Source organism: Equus asinus, chromosome 5 (genome assembly GCF_041296235.1).
Source record: "Equus asinus isolate D_3611 breed Donkey chromosome 5, EquAss-T2T_v2, whole genome shotgun sequence".
NCBI classification, from domain to species: Eukaryota; Metazoa; Chordata; class Mammalia; order Perissodactyla; family Equidae; genus Equus; species Equus asinus.
This window is the reverse complement of record NC_091794.1, coordinates 102,524,583-102,542,794: the sequence shown is the minus strand read 5'-3', so window position 1 is coordinate 102,542,794 and position 18,212 is coordinate 102,524,583. Positions and strand designations below refer to the sequence as shown.

Here is an 18,212-nt window from a genome sequence, read left to right as displayed (position 1 = left end):
AATACTTGGGCGGCTGAATGAATGATTAGCTCACTTTCCACTGGGACCATTGCACAGGAAGCCCTTCAGAATGAGGCTCAGCAGCCTCGGGCCTGCGACAGCATCGGCCAGCCCTGCCTGCGGTGGAGGAACTTGAGCAGATGGCTTCTGATGGCATCGAGGCTTCAGTGACCGTTGCCTTAAAAGAAATTCCTAAACTTTGTAAAGTTTGGTTTGGGGAAAACCTCACCAGTGTGGAAAAGAAGCAGGTCATTAATGGCCTCGAAATCTTCTCTCATTAGAAACTTGCAGGGTACAGTTTCCTTAATAAAATGTGTTCGCCTCTATAAGATGAGCACAACCTCTTCTTCACCTTCCCCTGCCGTCACAGCTTCCAGCTACGGCCTTGGGGACTGGTTATGAAGTCTTGTCTCTGGTTGTTGTGCAGGTACTGTGTGGTTTTACTGACCGCCGAAGCTAGCAAGTTAAGCAGACCCTTTGAGGCCTTCCTGTCCTTTGCCCTGGCAAACACACAGGACACAGTGAGATTCGTGCACGTCTATAGCAATCGGCAGCAGGAGTTTGCCAACACCCTACTACCGGACAGTGACACCTTTAAAGGGAAGTCAGCGGTGAGTCCTGGATTCTCTCTGACCCCAAGCACTTCACGAGCACATGGCACTTGATTCTGTTTCCTCCTTCCTCAGGAGTTTTGAATACAGATCCCAGGAAATACAGAAATCTCTGAGCCTGTTTTGAAAGCCTACCCTTAAAACAGTCTTTTGCCCTGGTGATTTCACCTCCTAGGTTTTTAGCCTTGGACCTTCACAGAAAGCATCTTTCCTGTGAGTACAGATTAAAGTGCGTCAGTCCCTGTCAGCAGCTCTTCCCCATGGCAGGTCTAGTCTTGCAGGACCCAGTTTGTGCAGTCTTCCTTAGGCTGCCAGGAATATGCTTTCAGAATTCCTCCCTCCTGTGCTTCAGCCTACCTCGTCTCTCCTTCCTCTCCCTCCTTTGTCATCACTCGACAGAAGCACGAAATTCTTCTCTTTTTCATTATTTTGGTAATCATGGAAAATCTTTTTAAAAAACAAAGATTTCCTTCAGTATAATATTAAGCCAAAGGTTATAAAACAAAATCTGTTGAGAAGAAAGAGCTTTAACTTCTAACAAAAGCTTTGGAAAGTTGCCATAAAAATAATTTCTTTTGAAGGAAAAATTTAAATCCCTTGCAGATATTTTATACTCGTGCGTATCTGTGTTTGAGCTTATTGCTGGCTTCACTAGACTCTTTTTTCCATCCTCCCTGAAAAAAAATCGGAACAACAATAACTGACCATTCTTTTGAGACTTCTAATGGTTTTTCTCTCTGTCTCGCAGGTGGCTATCTTAGAGAGGCGCAACACGGCAGGAAGGGTGGTATATAAAACCCTGGAGGATCCCTGGACGGGCAGTGAGAGCGATAAATTCATCCTTTTGGGTTGTCTCGACCAACTGCGGAAAGACCCAGCTCTGCTGTCCTCGGAAGCTGTGCTCCCCGACTTGACCGATGAACTTGCCCCTGTAAGCATGTGGCCCGGGAGAGTGGGCTCCGGGCACGGCTCCTGAGCTCCCAGGGCCCACGCGGAGGTTCGGCAACAGCACCGAGTTGGGGGCAGGGACTTCCCCCTAGGACTCAGGGATTCAGTCCTGACCATCGTCCATTTTCTCTCAATAGATTTTTCTCCTTCGGTGGCTATACTCTGCTTCTGACTACATCTCAGACTGCTGGGATAGCATATTTCACAACAACTGGTAGGAATATTGCTGGATTGAATTTCTTTTCCTCCATTAATACCAGGACCACTGTTCTGCTTTTGAAAAGACTCTGTTCTTTGATTTCAGTGTGCACTCAGTGTAGGCAAGTGCAAGAATGTTTACACATTTTCAACAGCTGTTCCCTTTTTCCTCTCTTTCAGTAACTTCACATTTTTTATATTTGCTGAGTGACCCTTTCCCACTAGTTGGGAAAGAAAGGATCACCCTGGCTGCCCTTGCAGATAGCAGGGCCTGGGGCTGTCCTCTGCACCGGGGTACCCCTGGTGCCACTCCTTGGCCTGACACACGTGGGCTCCAGCATATAGATGTAAAACGGATGCGTGACTTAACCAGAGGAGGAGGGCTGTCCCGCTCCCACCCCAAGAAGCCTGTGAGCTCCTGAGGGGCAGACCACTCCTCGTTCATGTCTGTGACTCCTGTCCCCCCGCACAGTGCCTCTGATGGCTGTTTGTAGGTGAATAAAATTAGAGCGCCGATCCTAGAGAAAATCTTGAAAAGTCAACTTTTTCTCCCTACTCCGTCGCTCTGGGTTACATCTGAATTATTCTGGCCAGAAAAAAATTATTAAAATAAAGGAAATAATTCCATAGACTTTTTAGTCAGTGAAATTGCCTGCAACATCAGTATGTTCTTCCATGTTCACAACTGAAGTTTTTGTTACCCCTCTGTTTCCTTCTGCAGAATTTATTAAGCACAGCCTGTTATACTGAGAAACAAAATCCAACCTTTAGTGTAAGCTGTGAATTAGAACAGTAAGGAAAAAAGAATCTCTGCTTTCCCCACCTCCACGACTCCCCCCAAAAAACCCTCTATTTGCGTGAAATTAGAAAGTGTTTATTGATATGAAGGCATTTTGGTTTGGGGTTGTTTAGGGGGTTCTTTTGGGTTTTGTGGTTTTTTTGAGCCAGAGAGAAGAAACCTGAAACCATTAATGGACACATCACAGCAACCCAGCTAGAGCTGAGCCGAGTTTGTTAACTTTGTTTTAGGCGGGAAATGATGCCCCTGCTGTCGCTGGTCTTCTCTGCCCTCTTCATCCTCTTTGGCACCGTCATCGTTCAGGCTTTCAGGTAAAGGCGTCCGTGCTTCCCAGTGCGATTTCGGAAGGGCGAGCCCCAAGCCTCCAGGGTTGTTGGTACGCTTTTTTAGTAAAACTCCTTTTTTCTTACTTTAGTGACTCAAACGATGAGCGAGAGTCAAACCCCCCAGATAAAGAGGAAGCCCATGAGAAGGCCGGGAAGACTGAGCCAAGCTTCTCCAAAGAAAACAGCAGGTTTCTCTCACAAAACACCAACCCCCCCCCGCCCCCCCCCCCACCGTCAGCAGCAGCCTGGCAGACGTGTGGTCTGAGGAAGCAGCGTCTGCGTATGGAGTAAACCTAAGAACGCCGCTCCCTGCCCTTCGTGTGAGACGTGGATACAGGGAAAGGTCGCTGCCGATCAGTGGCTGCTGAGGAGGCCCTCAGGCATTTAGACACAGGACTAGTCATCTTCCACTCAGTACCTTCGGTTTCTCAATCCCAGATTTAATAATGAGGGCAAGCAGCAAAGAAGCAGGTCAAAGAGACGCTAGATGAGCCGGAAGCAGAGAATGGTGCGTCACCATAACTGTGTTGACGACCTTCGTCCCCTCCTGAAGCCGCTTCTGCGCCGACTGAACGGCAGCATCTGAAAGGCTCTTTATAGGCCCGGGATTACCTGGTCGGGGTCATCCCCATCCTGCCAGCGTGTCAGGCTTAAGACTATTAAATAACATGTCTAGTCTTGTTAGGACGTAGCATTTTCTTCTGCTTGTTCCTTTTAAAAGTAATGGCGTTCCCCTGTCCTGATAACATCTTAATTCCTCAATATTTCTCTACAGCAAGATTCCTAAAAAAGGCTTTGTGGAGGTAACGGAACTCACAGATGTGACATACACCAGTAACTTGGTACGCCTGAGGCCAGGCCACATGAACGTGGTCCTCATCCTGTCAAATTCCACCAAGACCAGCCTACTGCAGAAATTCGCTTTGGAGGTCTACACGTTCACTGGGTAAGCTTGTGTGTGTGTGTGAAAGAACATGCACATTTAGGTAAAGAGGGCACTAGAGGGAAATTCTGTCCTGTCCTCTTTGACCTTGAGGGACTTTATTTGTGCAGCAAGCTGTTGGCTGTGACCTTTCCAATCTGGAAATCTAAGCCATTGTGCGGGGACCTGTTCTCCCCTTGATTTCATGTTCTGTTGGTTCTGAACAGAAGAGCTTGCCTCAGTCGCCTTCCCTGAGCCCTTTCAGGACACTGACCATTCTCTGGCTTTTGTGTATTTTCCTGAAACCAGACTCTGAGGGTGACGTACGTGACACCCAGCAAGGGATGGGGAAACGATGAGTGGCATGTTGCAGCTGCCGTAGGAGCCCCCAGCTCCCACAGAAATCCTGCATTTTTTCTGTAGTCGGGCCCCATCCAACACAAAGCCTTTTCCTGTTATTTGAAGTTTGACTGAGGTATTTATGTTCCCTGCAATTAAATGTTCGGAAATGCCCTCAATCCTCATTCTGTTCTTCCTACAGGAGCAGCTGCCTACACTTCTCCTTCCTGAGTCTAGATAAACACAGAGAGTGGCTAGAATACTTATTAGAGTTTGCTCAAGATGCAGCCCCGATTCCAAACCAGTATGATAAACATTTCATGGAGCGCGACTACACTGGGTATGTCCTGGCTCTGAACGGCCACAAGAAATACTTCTGCCTCTTCAAGCCCCAGAAAACGGTCGAAGAGGAGGAAGCCATGGGGTCCTGCAGTGATCTTGACTCTTCCCTCCATCCGGGTGAATCTCGAGGGAAGTCTTCCTGTGGCCTTGGATCCAGGCCCATCAAAGGAAAATTGAGCAAGCTGTCCTTGTGGATGGAGCGCCTGTTGGAAGGCTCCTTACAGAGGTTTTATATCCCGTCATGGCCTGAGCTAGACTGAGAGGACTTCAAAAAGAGACTTGAACTCTTCAGACTGTTTAACAGGCCCCTGTGAACAGGTATTTTCAGGACTCAAACTATCACAATGAACAGAGTATAGATTTTAGATTATTCTTCTAGAACAATGGCTAGAAGAATCTTTCCTTTGTCCTCTTCTAACCTAGGAGTGAAAAGCACCACAAGTTGAATTCCCTAGGTCAAAATATCTTCCTTTGGGTTTTTTCCCTCATTTGAATGCCGCACTATTTAAAACAGACTGCTCCTTCCCTCTTCCTTTGTTGTCCCCGTCACGTGCACATGCCACCCTCCCCTGTCCAGCCTCTGTGCTGTGGGAGAAGCACAGAGCTCAACGCTGCAGCAGGACCCGGACGGACCCTCAGGAGCCTGGCGTGCTGGTCGGGTCTGTTCCTTGCCCTCTCTGCCCGCCTCCTGGCCCCCGCTGTGCCTCTGCCACGGTGCATGCTGTAACAGTGGAACAACCCACAGCAGCTTCTAGGCCCTGCATCCTGAAAGAGGCCTCGTTCCAGGCAATCTTACATTTTGTGGTTTTCCTGGTAGTAAGTGGCTAAAAGTCTATTTTGGGGGTATCCCCCTACAGCAGTCTGTCAGCCACAGTTTTAAAAGAATACGGATGATTAGGGGTTCTGCACATGAGTTTGGTTTTCTTCCCAAGACAAGGGAAGGGAGGGCTGGGCTGTGACTGAAGTGACCCCTTTGTGAGTGTCTTATTATAGCAGCCTCCACAGCACTAGCTAGAGCCGGGGAGGGGTCCACGCGGCAAGGAGGACTGTGATGGCTTTGAGCCCTTCACGTGTACGTTTTCAGATGCCTTTCTGCCTCTGTCGATTTTAGGGGATGGATATTAGGAGCCATAACTCGTAGTCTTGTTCTCTGAACGTAGAGATAAGCTGCTATAAGCCAGTAGATGTTAAACTGAAGACACATTATTCACCTGCCGTGAGTCAGGCGCGAGGAACCTCTTCCCTCCAGGGGTGTCTCTTTAGTAATATCAGACATGTCTGTGTATGAAGGAACCGAGCATTCCTCAGCAACTGTATTTTGAACACCGTCACCCTAAGAGTGCTGTGTCTTCAAGTCCTCTTTGTGACAAGTCAACCAAGACTTGTTCTAGATTCCCGTTTTGCAAAAGGCTTACTTTGAGCTTCTGGCCTATGTTTGATGGTTCATCTTAATTGTTTTCACTCTTACCTTACAACTGCTTCACCAGTAACAGGCTCAGACCTATCATCAGCACCCCAGCTTGCTGAGCTCCGCTGCGCGACGGGCTCCAGGCTGAATCACACCAGCCACTTAGTGAGCTTACCTTTTCTTTTTAAGGCAAAGCCACCAAAGGAGTCTGGACAGCCTCAAAGAGTGGTCTGTTCAAATGTGAGAGCAGATTGCCCTTTTGTAAAGTAAAGGGTCAAAATCAGCGATGGGGCAAAATAAGTATTTTCTTTAATTATAATTGCTTTAAATTAAACCATTTGGATCCTGAATAATTCAAATGTCGAGCTACAGTAGCAAGTAGTAAATTATTTGGGTCCAGGAATTCCTATAGTTTTAATGGGATCTATAGCTTTATTAAAAAAAAATAAATCACTGCCAGGCTTCATTTTTCCGCATGATCCTCTAAAAACGGATGCTCGCTCTGTTGCCATCTCTCATGGCACCCGGCCCAGGCAGAAGTGACCAAGGGATTCGTTTGGCCCCTTGATGGCACCAGTCCTGAAAAGTCTCTGCTGTGTCTTTTATGGCCAGGTTGCTCGTACTTGGGTTCAGTGGTAGGTTTTCGTTTTTAAATTCTGATACTAATGGAATTCCTGACCTTAATTTCTGAAAACCAAAAACTCCCCAGAGTTGTTCATTTAAAAAATTTCTATCATTAAAATAAAAAGCACCTTCGGAGAGCTGCGCCTCCCATCTGTACTAGGACAGGAAAGTGATAATAGGATTGGAAACATTCCTGGCAAATATCTCAGTCCAAAAATTGTACAGATCTGTTTATGGTTTGGTAGGTACGTCCCCCACGAGGATGCTAGTGAGGTTTTATTTTAAATTGAACTTTACCCTTGACCACCAGGCCTTCCCTCCAGAATGTTGTTTGCATGAATTTGTTTACTTTTGTGTCAAATGGATGAGCCGTTGTCATGCTCAGCCAATGCCACCATTTCCCTTTCTGATTTCCCTTTCTGATATGTGTCATCACTCAGACCCAATGCCACCATTTCCCTTTCTGATTCCCCTTTCTGATATGTGTCATCACTCAGACCCAATTTGGGTTTCAAGTTACCGTCCTAGTCTTTGAATATCTTTAAACTGACAACATTGATGTTTTTAAAGGTAGATTTTTCTCATTGATACAGACTATGCATCATGTTTAGCAGATGGGATGAAAACTGGCCTAAAACAAGTCTCTGTAGAATACACGCCCATTTAAAAAATATTTTTTTATTGCCCAGATGTCTGTTGCACAGTTGGTCTGACATAGAGGTCGTCAGCTCCTACTAAGCAATTTCAGTGAGCAGGACTGCCCCAACTTCAGTAGGCTCCACGGTCTCACTGCCATCATTTCACCATGAAAATTTGGTTGTAGTTTTCAAATAATAGGTTTATTTCCTCCTCATTCAGTATATAAATGTTTTCCTGATATAAAAAGAAATGGGACCTGATTATGTTTTAAGTGATTTGCTTTATTTGAGAAAAGGGATTAGAAGCAAACATTCAGACTTTTTTTTTTTAAAGTAAAATTCTTTAAAAGCTGATGCACAGCTCTTTACAGATGAAACGTTGCTCACATCCAAATACCTGACATCGTCCCTTGAAAACAAACGCAGCGTGGCAGCTGCTGAGTCTGTCTGATTTGTCAAGGAGGATAATTATGCTTTTGAGACAGATCTGAAAAGAAGGTGAATATTTTGCACTTTTGATACTCTTAGGAACAAATAACTTATTTGGCAAATGGTGTCTTTTTATGTTGTTTTGTTTGTTTTGTATCGGGATCAGGCACTGAAGCTGATGTCATTTTTGTTTGAAGAATATCACAGACTGGAAGCAGAAATAAACTGTTTTAATGTCTGATGATTACGCGCAGCTCTCCCATTACGAGATGATGATTCGATCATGGCCACGTCAACAAAATTGAGTTTGCATGTAACTCGGCACATGCTTAAGGTCACGTGTTAACTGCCGATCTCGGGAACCGTCAGAGAGGGTGCGCCGGCCTGGAGAGGGGGTAATGCAGAACTGAGGCTTGCAGGGAGGGGGCTAAGAAGTGTCATCGGCCCTTGGGAGGCCAGCTGATGTCGTCTGGTTTAGAAGACATTTCATGCACCCTCCTGGGCGTTTGAGTGGGAAGTTTATTTATTAGGATCCACCTGTTACTTTCTTTCATACTCTTTGTTTATGTTCAGGAACATAAAATCAAGATGCAGCCCTAAGCTTCTGAGAAGAGGAGCTATATTTTAAAGGAAGATACTAGAGAAATATGGAATGTTTATGTAGTATTATTTTATAGGGTTTTTTTAATTTCATTCCACCAATTTTTGGGTAATCTTGAAGTAAATTCTCCATCCTTTATTTTTTCCCCTTTATCCTCCACCATCTTTCATTTAAGGAAAAAACCAAAGCAGCCCAAGTACTGCTTGTTTCTGTTTCTTTTTTAAGTCAGTTCAGACTCCTTAGAGATGAGCTGTTAGGATTAGAGTTCTACCAAACACCCTGATTTCACAGCCGCCAGTGACACTTTTAGCAGAAAGTTTTATTGGCATAAACTCTTTAGTACTCAGACTGCTTGCTCATAAATTCTTCCTGAGAATTTGTCGTTGGCGCACCCTGTTGTTTTATCTTGAAGAGCACAAGATTCAGACAGTTGTCACTTTGGGGAGCACACACAGCATCTCAAACAGCAGGTTAGCAGCCAGGAGGGCCGTGTTTCCTACAAGGAGGTAAACCCGGTGTGAACAGAGCCCCTCAGGACTCCTCAGCCTTCTCCCTTTGTGCCTCCTTCTCCAGGGGCCCTCCTTCCCTGCTCCTCTGGGCCACCCACCACCCCGGGGACGTGCTTTCCCTGGCATTCTGCTCCATCAAGCATCATTTGGAAATAGTCCTTTACAATTCAGAAGGTTCTTTACTCTGAGAACAGATTTCCCCCAAAGGAAAACCTATCATAATGGTGTGTATTGTAGCCTCTAAGGCTAATAGGCCTAACTCCAAGCTTTTCTCACGTAAAGTCATTGGGATGGCGTCTGCTGACTCTCTCTCCTAAACCAGCTAACTCCCCACTTTATTAATATTAATATGATTTATCCTTTGAGAATTCACTTGTCAATGAAATGTCAACAGAGGATGGAACCGTGTCACCCTGTCACTAAATGCAGGCTGGTTTCTTTCTCTCTTGCTGACTGGTGGGCAAGCTAACAATACTTAGCTGCCTCCCAGGGGTTTTGTTAGGATTAATGAGCTCGTGTCTGTAAGGTGTGCGATAATAGGTTTATTTTCTTCGCTGTAGGACATACCCAGCAGGTTCCCAGGTTATACAAAACCACCCACCATCTTCCACTTATTAACTAGATTCACATAATGTAAACTAGCAGCTGCCTATGGATCCCGGTTTTCTTGCCCACTCACCAGAAGGATCGTATGGCGGGGAAACTTCCACAAGATCACAGCCCACCACGTTCAGGCCTTGACAACCGCGGATGATCTCCAGAGCCTGCCCAAGGTCAAGCCAAGGGGGTAAGCATTGATAATGAAAAGCAACCACAGAGGCTTCCTGGATTTCTCCCAACATGCCCACCTTCTGGCTTGGAACTGTTGCTTTCCCTCAGTAAACATTTATTGCCAGACACACTGGTGGACACCACAGAGACACAAATGACCAATGCACAGTCCCTGCTCCCAAGGGCTCCACAGTGTGACTACAGAGATGAGCAAACCAAACATTTCAATATCATGCATTCAGGGCTTCAAGAAAAGCAAGCATAGAGCCAGTCCTGATGGCCTAGTGGTTAAAGTTCGGCACTGTCACCACTTCGGTGGCCTGGGTTCAGTTCCCAGGCACAGAACCACACCACTTGTCTGTCAGTTGCCATGCTGTGGTGGTGTCCCTCATAGAGGAACTAGAAGGACCTACAACTAGAGTGTACAACTATGTACTGGGGCTTTGGGGAGAAAAAAAAGACGAGGAGGACTGGCAACAGATGTTAGCTCAGGGTGAATCTTTCCCAGCAAAAAAAAAAGAGAAAAGAAAAGCACACGTATCAGCCCAAAGAGACAGGGGAAGGCTTCTCCGAAGTGGAAACAGAAGAACTTGACCCAGCAGATGCACATGGGAAGGGCGGCCGTGACAGAGCAAAGACACGTGCAGAGGCACCAAGATGGAGGAAGTACCAGCAGTTAGACGTGGCTAGAAGACAGGATAGGTGAGGGGAATGGTGGAAGAGAGCGGCTTTGTCTGAAAGGGTTTCCATTCTGCAGGTGAAAAGGCCAGATGGATAATAAGCTGAGGAATAAGGATTGTGTTTTAGAAAATTCCCTGATGGGAACTGAGGGTGGCTCTGAAGAGGTGGTTATGACCATCCTCCTTTCTTAGAGGATGTAAGATGATCGATTAGGGGCCGGCCCATGGTCGAGCAGTTAAGTTCACACGCTCCGCTTCGGGGCCCAGGGTTTCGCCAGTTCGAATCCTGGGCGCGGACATGGCACCGCTCATCAAGCCATGCTGAGGTGGCGTCCCACATGCCACAACTAGAAGGACCCACAACTAAAATGCACAACTATGTACCGGGGCGGGGGGGGGGGGGGGGTGGGGCTTTGTGAGAAAAAGGAAAAATAAAATCTTTGGGGAAAAAAAAAAGATGATCGATTAGGTTTAAGCAGTCTTCATTCATTTCTTCACAAATATCTTTGAGAACCAACTGTCTGTCTGTCGGTCACAGTCTAGGCTCCAAGGATAGTGACCAAAACAAGGCCCTGCCCTCTTGCAGCTTCCCTTCTAGCAACAGCCACACTGCAGCTCTGCCTCCCTGTGCTTACGCTCAGCGGGCCTCGGGGAGCTTTACTTGGGTGTTTCTAAAACTCCCCGACTACCTTGGTAGGTGGTTAATCCCATTGTGCGCACTTTTAAAACTTAACCCCGAAAGGTTAAGTTTAGTGTTCTTAAGAGGGGGTACTACAATATTGTCCCCATGAATCAACTACAGGTGGACCAGAGGCAGAAAGACCAAATAAAGGAGTATTGTATCCCAGGTAAGCAATGAGGGCCCTTGCCAAAACCAGTCACTCCTCAAGAAGTGCGTATGCTCCTACGGTCAGCCCTGAGAACAGTGAAGGCGCCGGTGCTCTGCTTTTAAAATGCTCCCCTGATTCCTGAAGACAGTACAAGTCCCAGGAAAGTGGGGAGTTAAGTATCCTCACCCCCAGGAGTTGTCACTGGTGGAGCACCCTTACCTGACTAGGGGTGAGACCAGCAATTTCGGGTGTCCCTGTGCCCGGGGCATAGGCGGGATCCAAGCTGTCAATATCGAAGCTGATGTACATGGGTTTGCCTCCCATCTGCTGCCTCACTTCCCCCATCAGAGGAACCAGCGACTTCATCCAGCAGTCTTCTGCCAGGACCACCCGGAAACCCTGAGGAGGGAGGAATGAAGGGAGGTCGACGCTTCTGCATGGCAGCACTTCCTGGGCACTTCCCATGTGCCTACCCCAGGCTAAGCTCTTACGTGCACGTCACATTGGACCCTCAATCCCCAGGAGGAGGGAACTATCATCCCCATGTTAACAGGCAAGGAAGGGAGGGACGATGACAGGTAAAGAAACGGAGTAAGTAAAAGCTGACCCGTGACGATGCGATCAGAGAGAAGCTTGGCTAAAGCAAGAGTGAGAGTCAGGACAGCTCCTGCCAGCAGTCCCCCAAACAGCTCTGTCCAGAAGACTGGCCTTGGCACTCTAAAACAGGGCACTTGAGTCTTTCCTTTTGGGGTCCTGTCGTATGTTATTACCCAGGAGCCACTCTGGCTAGTGGGCATGAGGATGAGGACTAAGAAGGTGGCCACTCGCCTTGGGCTAGGACTTCCTCAGCTCTTTTCCAAGCCAGCACCAGTGAGGGCTTGGATGGTTTCTGCTGGTTTCCCCAGCCCAGCGATAAGAATCCTCCGCTGCCTCATGAACTAACAGCTTCCCTCCTCTCTGCTCCCTGTGACCCTCTTGATGCAAATTCAGCCTTTCAGCCCCACTTTCTGAACTTGATTAGCAAAGCCCCTGTTGAATCCATAGCCGCCACTGAGTGAGCAATGGAGAGGAGGGCACTTTGGGGGTCAGGGACGGAGGGAGGGCATTCAGTCTGTCACCTTGCTCCGGCTGTAAGTGTAGGGATCCAAGGTCATGGAAGAGCCCCGGATGCCGATCTGCACCACGCGCTTACAATCCAGGAGTCCTTCGTCCATGCACCGGCGGAAGGGTGTCCCGTGATAAAGCTTCTCTCCTAGAGCCTTGTCAGCCGTGTCCGTGTGAGCGTCCACATGGAGCAGCCCCACAGGGCCATGCCTGATGACAACAGGGCAGCTCAGAGGCCAGGGCTCCCTGTGGGCCTGAGCACAGCTGCCCTCCAAGCCACCAAAACTTGATGACAATTCATAGCCACAGAGGGCACACTTGGCTTCAATTACTAGCCTTGCAACTGGTTTCTGTCTTCAAACCACTTAGCATCTCAGAAGAAGAATAAACTCAGAGAAGTCAGGCAGAAAAGAGACCTGTGCTTTAGCTTGCATTCACTACTAGTCACCCAGAATTTTCTTCACTCAGAGATGGAGAGGGCTGGGAGGATGAGAAGAAAGGGTGGTGGCTCAGGTGAGCTCGACTGAAAGGTGAACTAATCAGAGCCACGGTTTCTCCAGCTGCGGCACCCAGAAGCGGCTTCCACTCAGCTCTCTCTCCATTATCTCCATCAACGCTGCCAGGCACCCAAATAAACACACAGTACAAATCAGTGCTGGCAAACACAGCTTGGAGAAGAGACTTGTACCCACCCCCCCGAACCAGGATGCTACCGCCATGTCCCTCCCACATATGGATTCTGGAGCTGCCAAGGCCCTCCTGTCTCTTTCTCAGACTGATTAACCAAAGCCAGTGAATCCCTGGTAGACTTCCACTGCTGGAAAATCTGTCTCCTCACTCTCTGGGAAAGGGGCCCTCTCAGGAAAAACCAGGGCCTCCACTCAGCAAGGAACAGCATCGTGCCTGGCAGTCTCTGCATCTGGCCTTTGAAGGAAAACAGAAACTGAAGTGAACTGGGGGTGTCTATTTCCCTAGGGCTCATCTTCCAAAAACAGAGGCAAATGCTGAGCGCGCATACCAGAGCAGATCTAAGGCAAGGGGGGTGGCCAGAAGTGTTAATAATAAACGGTCCTGGCTTCCAGCTGGTGACTGACAGACACACCTGGAGCTCGACCTTAATTTGGATCCACAGAAGCAACTCAGTCGGGAATTTCCCATCACCCCCCATAACCTAAGCCAGTGAGGTCACCTGATGCCCTCCAGCAGCAAACAACTCATTCCTACCTCCTGAACATTGAAAACTTGCTTGGGCCTAGCCACTTGGCACTTACTTTTTTGCCATCGCTTGCAATATAGGATATGTGATTGTGTGATCTCCACCTGCAAAGAGGAAAAAGAAGAAAACATCTGCAATGTGGGTAAGATTAGAGGACTGTGTATCACACAGAACAATCTTCAATTTGCCCAATTCTGCCACCCTTTCGAATAGAGTGAAGAACAATAATCCTAGCTAAAATAAGATCTTATTCAATAGTGAGAAAATGGCCCCTGGATGTTTGAGATTACACTGTCACTGAAAAGTGGGAATTAAACAAATTGAGGCTTACAGGTAAAATGTCCAGAACAGCGCTGTCCGATAGAACTTTCTGCAATGATGGACACGTTCTGTATCTGCACTGGCCAACAAGGTGGCCACTAGCCACACGTAGCCATTGAAATATGGCTCATGCAACTAAAGAACTGAATTTTTTTATTTTAATTAATTTTAATTTAAATAGCCACATGGAGCTAGTGGCTACCAACGGAGGCCTAGAAAGTATTACTATTGATAATTAACGACAATAGCTAACATTTATTAAAACTTAAAACATGCCAGGCACGATGCTGGGCACTTTATATGCACTTTTGTTGTCTGACCCTCACCCCAATATAACAAGGCGAGTGTTGGTGTTATTATTCCCATTTTACAGATGAAGAAATGAAGCATAAACAGCTAGTGAGAGGTGGAGCTGAGATTTCAAACCATGCCATCCAGAAACCACACGCCTCGCCACTATGCTCTGCAGGCGAGGCCCTCCGATCTGGCAAAAATAAATTTGGATATTGAGAAAAAGGTGTGTGTCATTTTAACTATTTGTGAACCAGATGGGGAAGAAATGCTATAGCGAGAGTGGGGCAGGGTGGGGGAGGATAAGGGACCAGCTGCCCTATGGATGGATACAGACCTTGAGGAGCAGGAAAAGACCCCTGTGCAGCTCTCTTCTCAAAGAAAGTCATTAAAACAATGTCCTCGAAATAGTTAAAAAGCCACAATTGAGCCCCTGTTGGCAGCCTTCCCCAGGGTGGGATCCAGAGCTGGGACAAAGGTGAGGGCAGTAGAGGCACTTGTCGGAATGCAAAGATTAAGGGGTGCCAAAAAACTCAGCAATCAAGATAAACACTGTGTTGATGTAATATTTTTAAAAATCAAAATCAATGCAAAAAAAATTCCATGATAAATTTTAAAGAAAGACAGGATCAGTAACTATGTTGTTCTGAGCCATACTGGAGCCTGACGCAAAAGGGGAAAGTCAGTAATACTGGTTGATTTCTTTGGCACCCCTTAAATTTTGCACCGAGGCCAATGCCTCACTTGCCTCAGCCTAGTCCATCCCTGTCAATCATACTGGTCCAAAAATTTAAATATCCTCTCCCCAGGGGTTAAAATACATGAATTAAAAATGTTCTCTTGGGGCGGGCCCTGTGGCTGAGTGGTTAAGTTTGCACACTCAGTTTCAGCAGCCCAGCAGTCGCTGGTTTGGATCCCGGGCACAGACCTACACACCACTCATCAAGCCATGCTGTGGCAGCATCCCACATAGAAGAACTAGAATGACCTACAACTAGGATGTACAACTATGTACTGGGGCTTTGGGAGGAAAAAATAAAGTGGAAGGTTGGCAACAGATGTTAGCTCAGAGTCAATCTTCCTCACCAAAAAGCATTAAAAACAAAAGTTCTCTTGAGGCCAGCCCAGGGGCATAGTGGTTAAGTTTGGGCACCCTGCTTCAGCATCCTGGGGTTCATGGGTTCAGATCCCAGGCACAGACCTACACACCAGGATCAAGCTATGCTGTGGTGGCATCCCACATACAAAATAGAGGAACATTGGCACAGATGTTAGCTCAGGGCCAATCTTCCTCACCAAAAAAAAAATGTTCTCTTTCCTACTGTCTCCACATTCACAATGGCTTGTCCTGGAGAAGTAGTTGTACTCAAGTCCATGATAAATAAACTCTGAGCACATAGAACAACACTTGTCCTTGCAGATGCCATTACCCAAGGTCAGAGGAATACAGCCAGCGGCTATAATTCTCTGATAGGCCTCTTGAATTAGGCGGCAGCTGTCCTGAAGGTTGTAAAGATTGACATTCACATCTCCTAGGTCTGCAACCATGAGGGACTGGAAGGGGAGGGCCCCCGTGCTCGGGTTGGCTGTTCGAAGCAACACTGATTCCTCCCGGATCCGTCGGGGTCCAAATCTGGAGGAGGAAGAATCATCCTGTGAGCCAATCATAAAGATTTAGAGGCCCTGCCTAGACTGGGGCTGCTCATCTTCTGCACTGTTGACATTTGGGGCTGGATGACTATTGTAGGGGCCATCCTGTGCATTGTAGGATGTTTAGCAGCATCCCAGGTCTGTACCCACTAGATGCCAGTAGCACCCCTCCCCCAAGTCGTGATAACTAAAAATGCCTCCAGACACTACTAAATGTCCCCTGGGGGCAGAACCCTCCCCCCACCCCCCTTTCTTGAGAACCACTGATCCGGGCTACATATTGAAGAGATTAAAGGCACAGACTTAGGAGCCCATCTATCACCAATTTACTAATGGCATTAAATAATTTCTTAACCTCCCTGAGCCTCAGTTTCCTAAACTGTAAAAGAATAATAATGATGGGGCCAGCCGGGCGGTGCAGCAGTTAAGTTCGCACCTTCCACTTTGGTGGCCCGGGGTTCGCCAGTTTGGATCCCAGGTGCGGACCTATGCACCGCTTGTCAAGCCGTGCTGCGGGAGGCGTCCCACATATAAAGCAGAGGAAGATGGGCATGCATGTTAGCTCAGGGCCAGTTTTCCTCAGCAAAAAAGAGGAGGATTGGTGGCAGATTTAGCTCAGGGCTAATCTTCCTCAAATTAATAACAATAATAATAATAATGATATTTATCTTAGCCTATTGAAAGAATTAAATGAGGTCATCTATGCAAAGTGCCTTGCACTTAGTAGACATTTAATAAATGGTGACATTTATAATTCAGACCAGTAGTCAGATGCACTGTTGCTGAGCTGAATGAAAATAGCTGATGCTCAATAATTAAGAAAATGGATTTTACTTCCTCTGACTTCATCTCAGGAAAATTGCCTTAATTTGAGCCATTCTTGAGTCAGGTGACATCTGGAGGTTTTGAGAAGGGGCAGCCAGCTCTTCTGTTCTCAGAGGTAATGTCCCCTGACACTGTAAGCTGGGGGGTGCTCACAGCCCCACCCCAGCAAGGCCCAGGGATAGGCCTGGAGAAGGCTCAGTGCCCTAGACCCCTTCCTGTACCAGTGGATGACACGTGCATTGAGCTCCCAGGGTTGCCTGATGAGTGACCAGGGAAATCGACTGTCTCTCAAACCATTAGGGGCACCTTGGAGCAAGGCACGAGCTTCCAAACTGACCCTGGGCGAGCCGCAATGCCTCTCCCTGTGTTTTGTGTGCACAGTGGCCGCCAGGCTGTCCAGATGCGTGTCTTCCAGTCCTTTGAGCCTTACCTCGCTCCGGGCCGGTTGGAGGTCCCAATGTCCAGGGGCACCCCGACGAAGGCAGCGTCCAGCCCCTCGGGGGAGGCCTGCACGGGCAGCCGCATCATGGAGCAGACGCCCACCGGCCGGGCCACGAACTCAGAGCTAGGGGGCTGGTTCCGGGGGCCATCGGAGGCCCGGCGGCTGGGGCTGTGGCCAGGGTCGCAGAGTGCCGTGGCAGGACGCACGCCGTGCCCCAAATGGCCCGAGAGCAGCCCCCGCACGCCCCCACCGGCCCCCAGACCCCAGGCGCAGCCGGCCCCCAGCAGCCGCAGCATGCCACCGGCCCTTCTGCCCTTTGGCACGTGTGCCAGCCCCCGAGCCGCCGGGCTCAAAGGGCAGGGGCAGATTGAGATGGGGAGGGGCCCAGGCTAGGCTGCTCTGTCCACACGCCCCTTTCTGGACTTCGGCCTCTGGCTCCTTTGGTAAAGAGAGCCACGCCAGGGGCTCCCGTTCATGCCCACGTGCACTGTCCCGGGTAGGTCTGCGCCCCCAAAACCAGACCCTTGGCAGCAGCTTCTTCCATTCAGAGTAATATTTTCAAAACTTGAAAGATTTGAAGGAAAAATACCTTTCTCTAAGCGAGAGAAATTGGAAAAGCATTTTTAAAAAACAATGTATTAAGAAATGTCTGAGGGCTGGCCCCATGGCCCAGTGATTAAGTTCTCTCGCTCCACTTTGGCAGCCCAGGGTTTCGCCAGTTCGGATCCTGGGCACAGACATGGCACTGCTCATCAGGCCATGTTGAGGCAGCGTCCCACGTGCCACAACTAGAAGGACCCACAACGAAAATATACCAACTATGTACTGGGGGCATTTGGAGAGAAAAAGCAAAGAAAAAGATTGGCAACAGTTGTTGGCTCAGGTGCCAATCTTTTAAAAAAAAAGAAAGAAAGAAAGAAAAATAAATGTCTGGGTAGAATTCTCAGGAAGCAGAGTCTTTCTAAATAACGTTTTGTTTTGGTTTTTGAGGAAGATTAGCCCTGTGCTAACTGCTGCCATTCCTCCTCTTTTTGCCAAGAAAGACTGGCCCTGAGCCAACACCCAAGCCCATCTTCCTCCACACTATACGCCTACCACAGCATGGCTTTTGCCAAGCAGTGCCATGTCTACACCCGGGATCCGAACTGAGGAAGCCTGGGCCACCAAGAAGTGGAACGTGTGAACTCAACAGCTGTGCCACCGGGCCGGCCCCTAAATAAAGTTTTTTAAAAAGGACTTAGAGGCAAGCCCACCAGCCTGCAGTCCTTTTTTCCCTTTGTTTTTTCTTTCATTTTTCTTCCCCTCCCCCGAGGAAAATTTGCCCTGAGCTAACATCTGTGCCAGTCTTCCTCTATTTTGTATGTGGGTCACCACCAGAGCATGGCAGC

The 18,212-nt window shown here is 48.0% G+C and overlaps 2 protein-coding genes across 4 annotated transcripts in view; one reads left to right on the top strand and one right to left on the bottom strand.

Moving 5' to 3' along the window:
- The window catches only part of DNAJC16 (DnaJ heat shock protein family (Hsp40) member C16), a 37,981-nt gene extending 30,153 nt beyond the window's left edge, over nucleotides 1-7,828 (top strand). For all 3 annotated transcript variants that reach the window (XM_014836231.3, XM_070510990.1, XM_044769751.2), the window contains 7 exons: nucleotides 428-611; nucleotides 1,360-1,542; nucleotides 1,697-1,773; nucleotides 2,787-2,867; nucleotides 2,972-3,070; nucleotides 3,658-3,828; nucleotides 4,346-7,828. In XM_014836231.3, coding sequence (XP_014691717.3) covers nucleotides 428-611; nucleotides 1,360-1,542; nucleotides 1,697-1,773; nucleotides 2,787-2,867; nucleotides 2,972-3,070; nucleotides 3,658-3,828; nucleotides 4,346-4,745 — 1,195 coding nt within the window. In that variant the 3' untranslated portion in view covers nucleotides 4,746-7,828. The remainder of the gene's footprint in view (nucleotides 1-427; nucleotides 612-1,359; nucleotides 1,543-1,696; nucleotides 1,774-2,786; nucleotides 2,868-2,971; nucleotides 3,071-3,657; nucleotides 3,829-4,345) is intronic.
- Nucleotides 7,829-8,483: 655 nt separating this feature from the next.
- On the bottom strand, nucleotides 8,484-17,203 carry AGMAT (agmatinase (putative)). Its single transcript, XM_014836233.3, has 7 exons — nucleotides 16,813-17,203; nucleotides 15,338-15,540; nucleotides 13,351-13,399; nucleotides 12,094-12,289; nucleotides 11,195-11,374; nucleotides 9,374-9,458; nucleotides 8,484-8,681 (listed from the first exon to the last, which is right to left on the bottom strand). Exons 1-7 carry the CDS (start codon nucleotides 17,118-17,120, stop codon nucleotides 8,608-8,610), a joined length of 1,095 nt encoding a protein of 364 aa, XP_014691719.3. The 5' UTR covers nucleotides 17,121-17,203; the 3' UTR covers nucleotides 8,484-8,607.
- Nucleotides 17,204-18,212: the final 1,009 nt, after the last annotated feature.

What these genes read in the sequence shown, in the direction of transcription:
- AGMAT (XM_014836233.3), bottom strand. Translation starts at nt 17,120, where the DNA reads ATGCTGCGGCTGCTGGGGGCCGGCTGCGCCTGGGGTCTGGGGGCCGGT. An exon ending in ACACTTACAGCCGGAGCAAG is followed by an intron (nt 11,375 to 12,093) that starts GTGACAGACTGA and finishes CTCCCTCCTCAG; the next exon opens with GGTTTCCGGGTGGTCCTGGC. An exon ending in CTGGTCTCACCCCTAGTCAG is followed by an intron (nt 9,459 to 11,194) that starts GTAAGGGTGCTC and finishes GACCTTGGGCAG; the next exon opens with GCTCTGGAGATCATCCGCGG.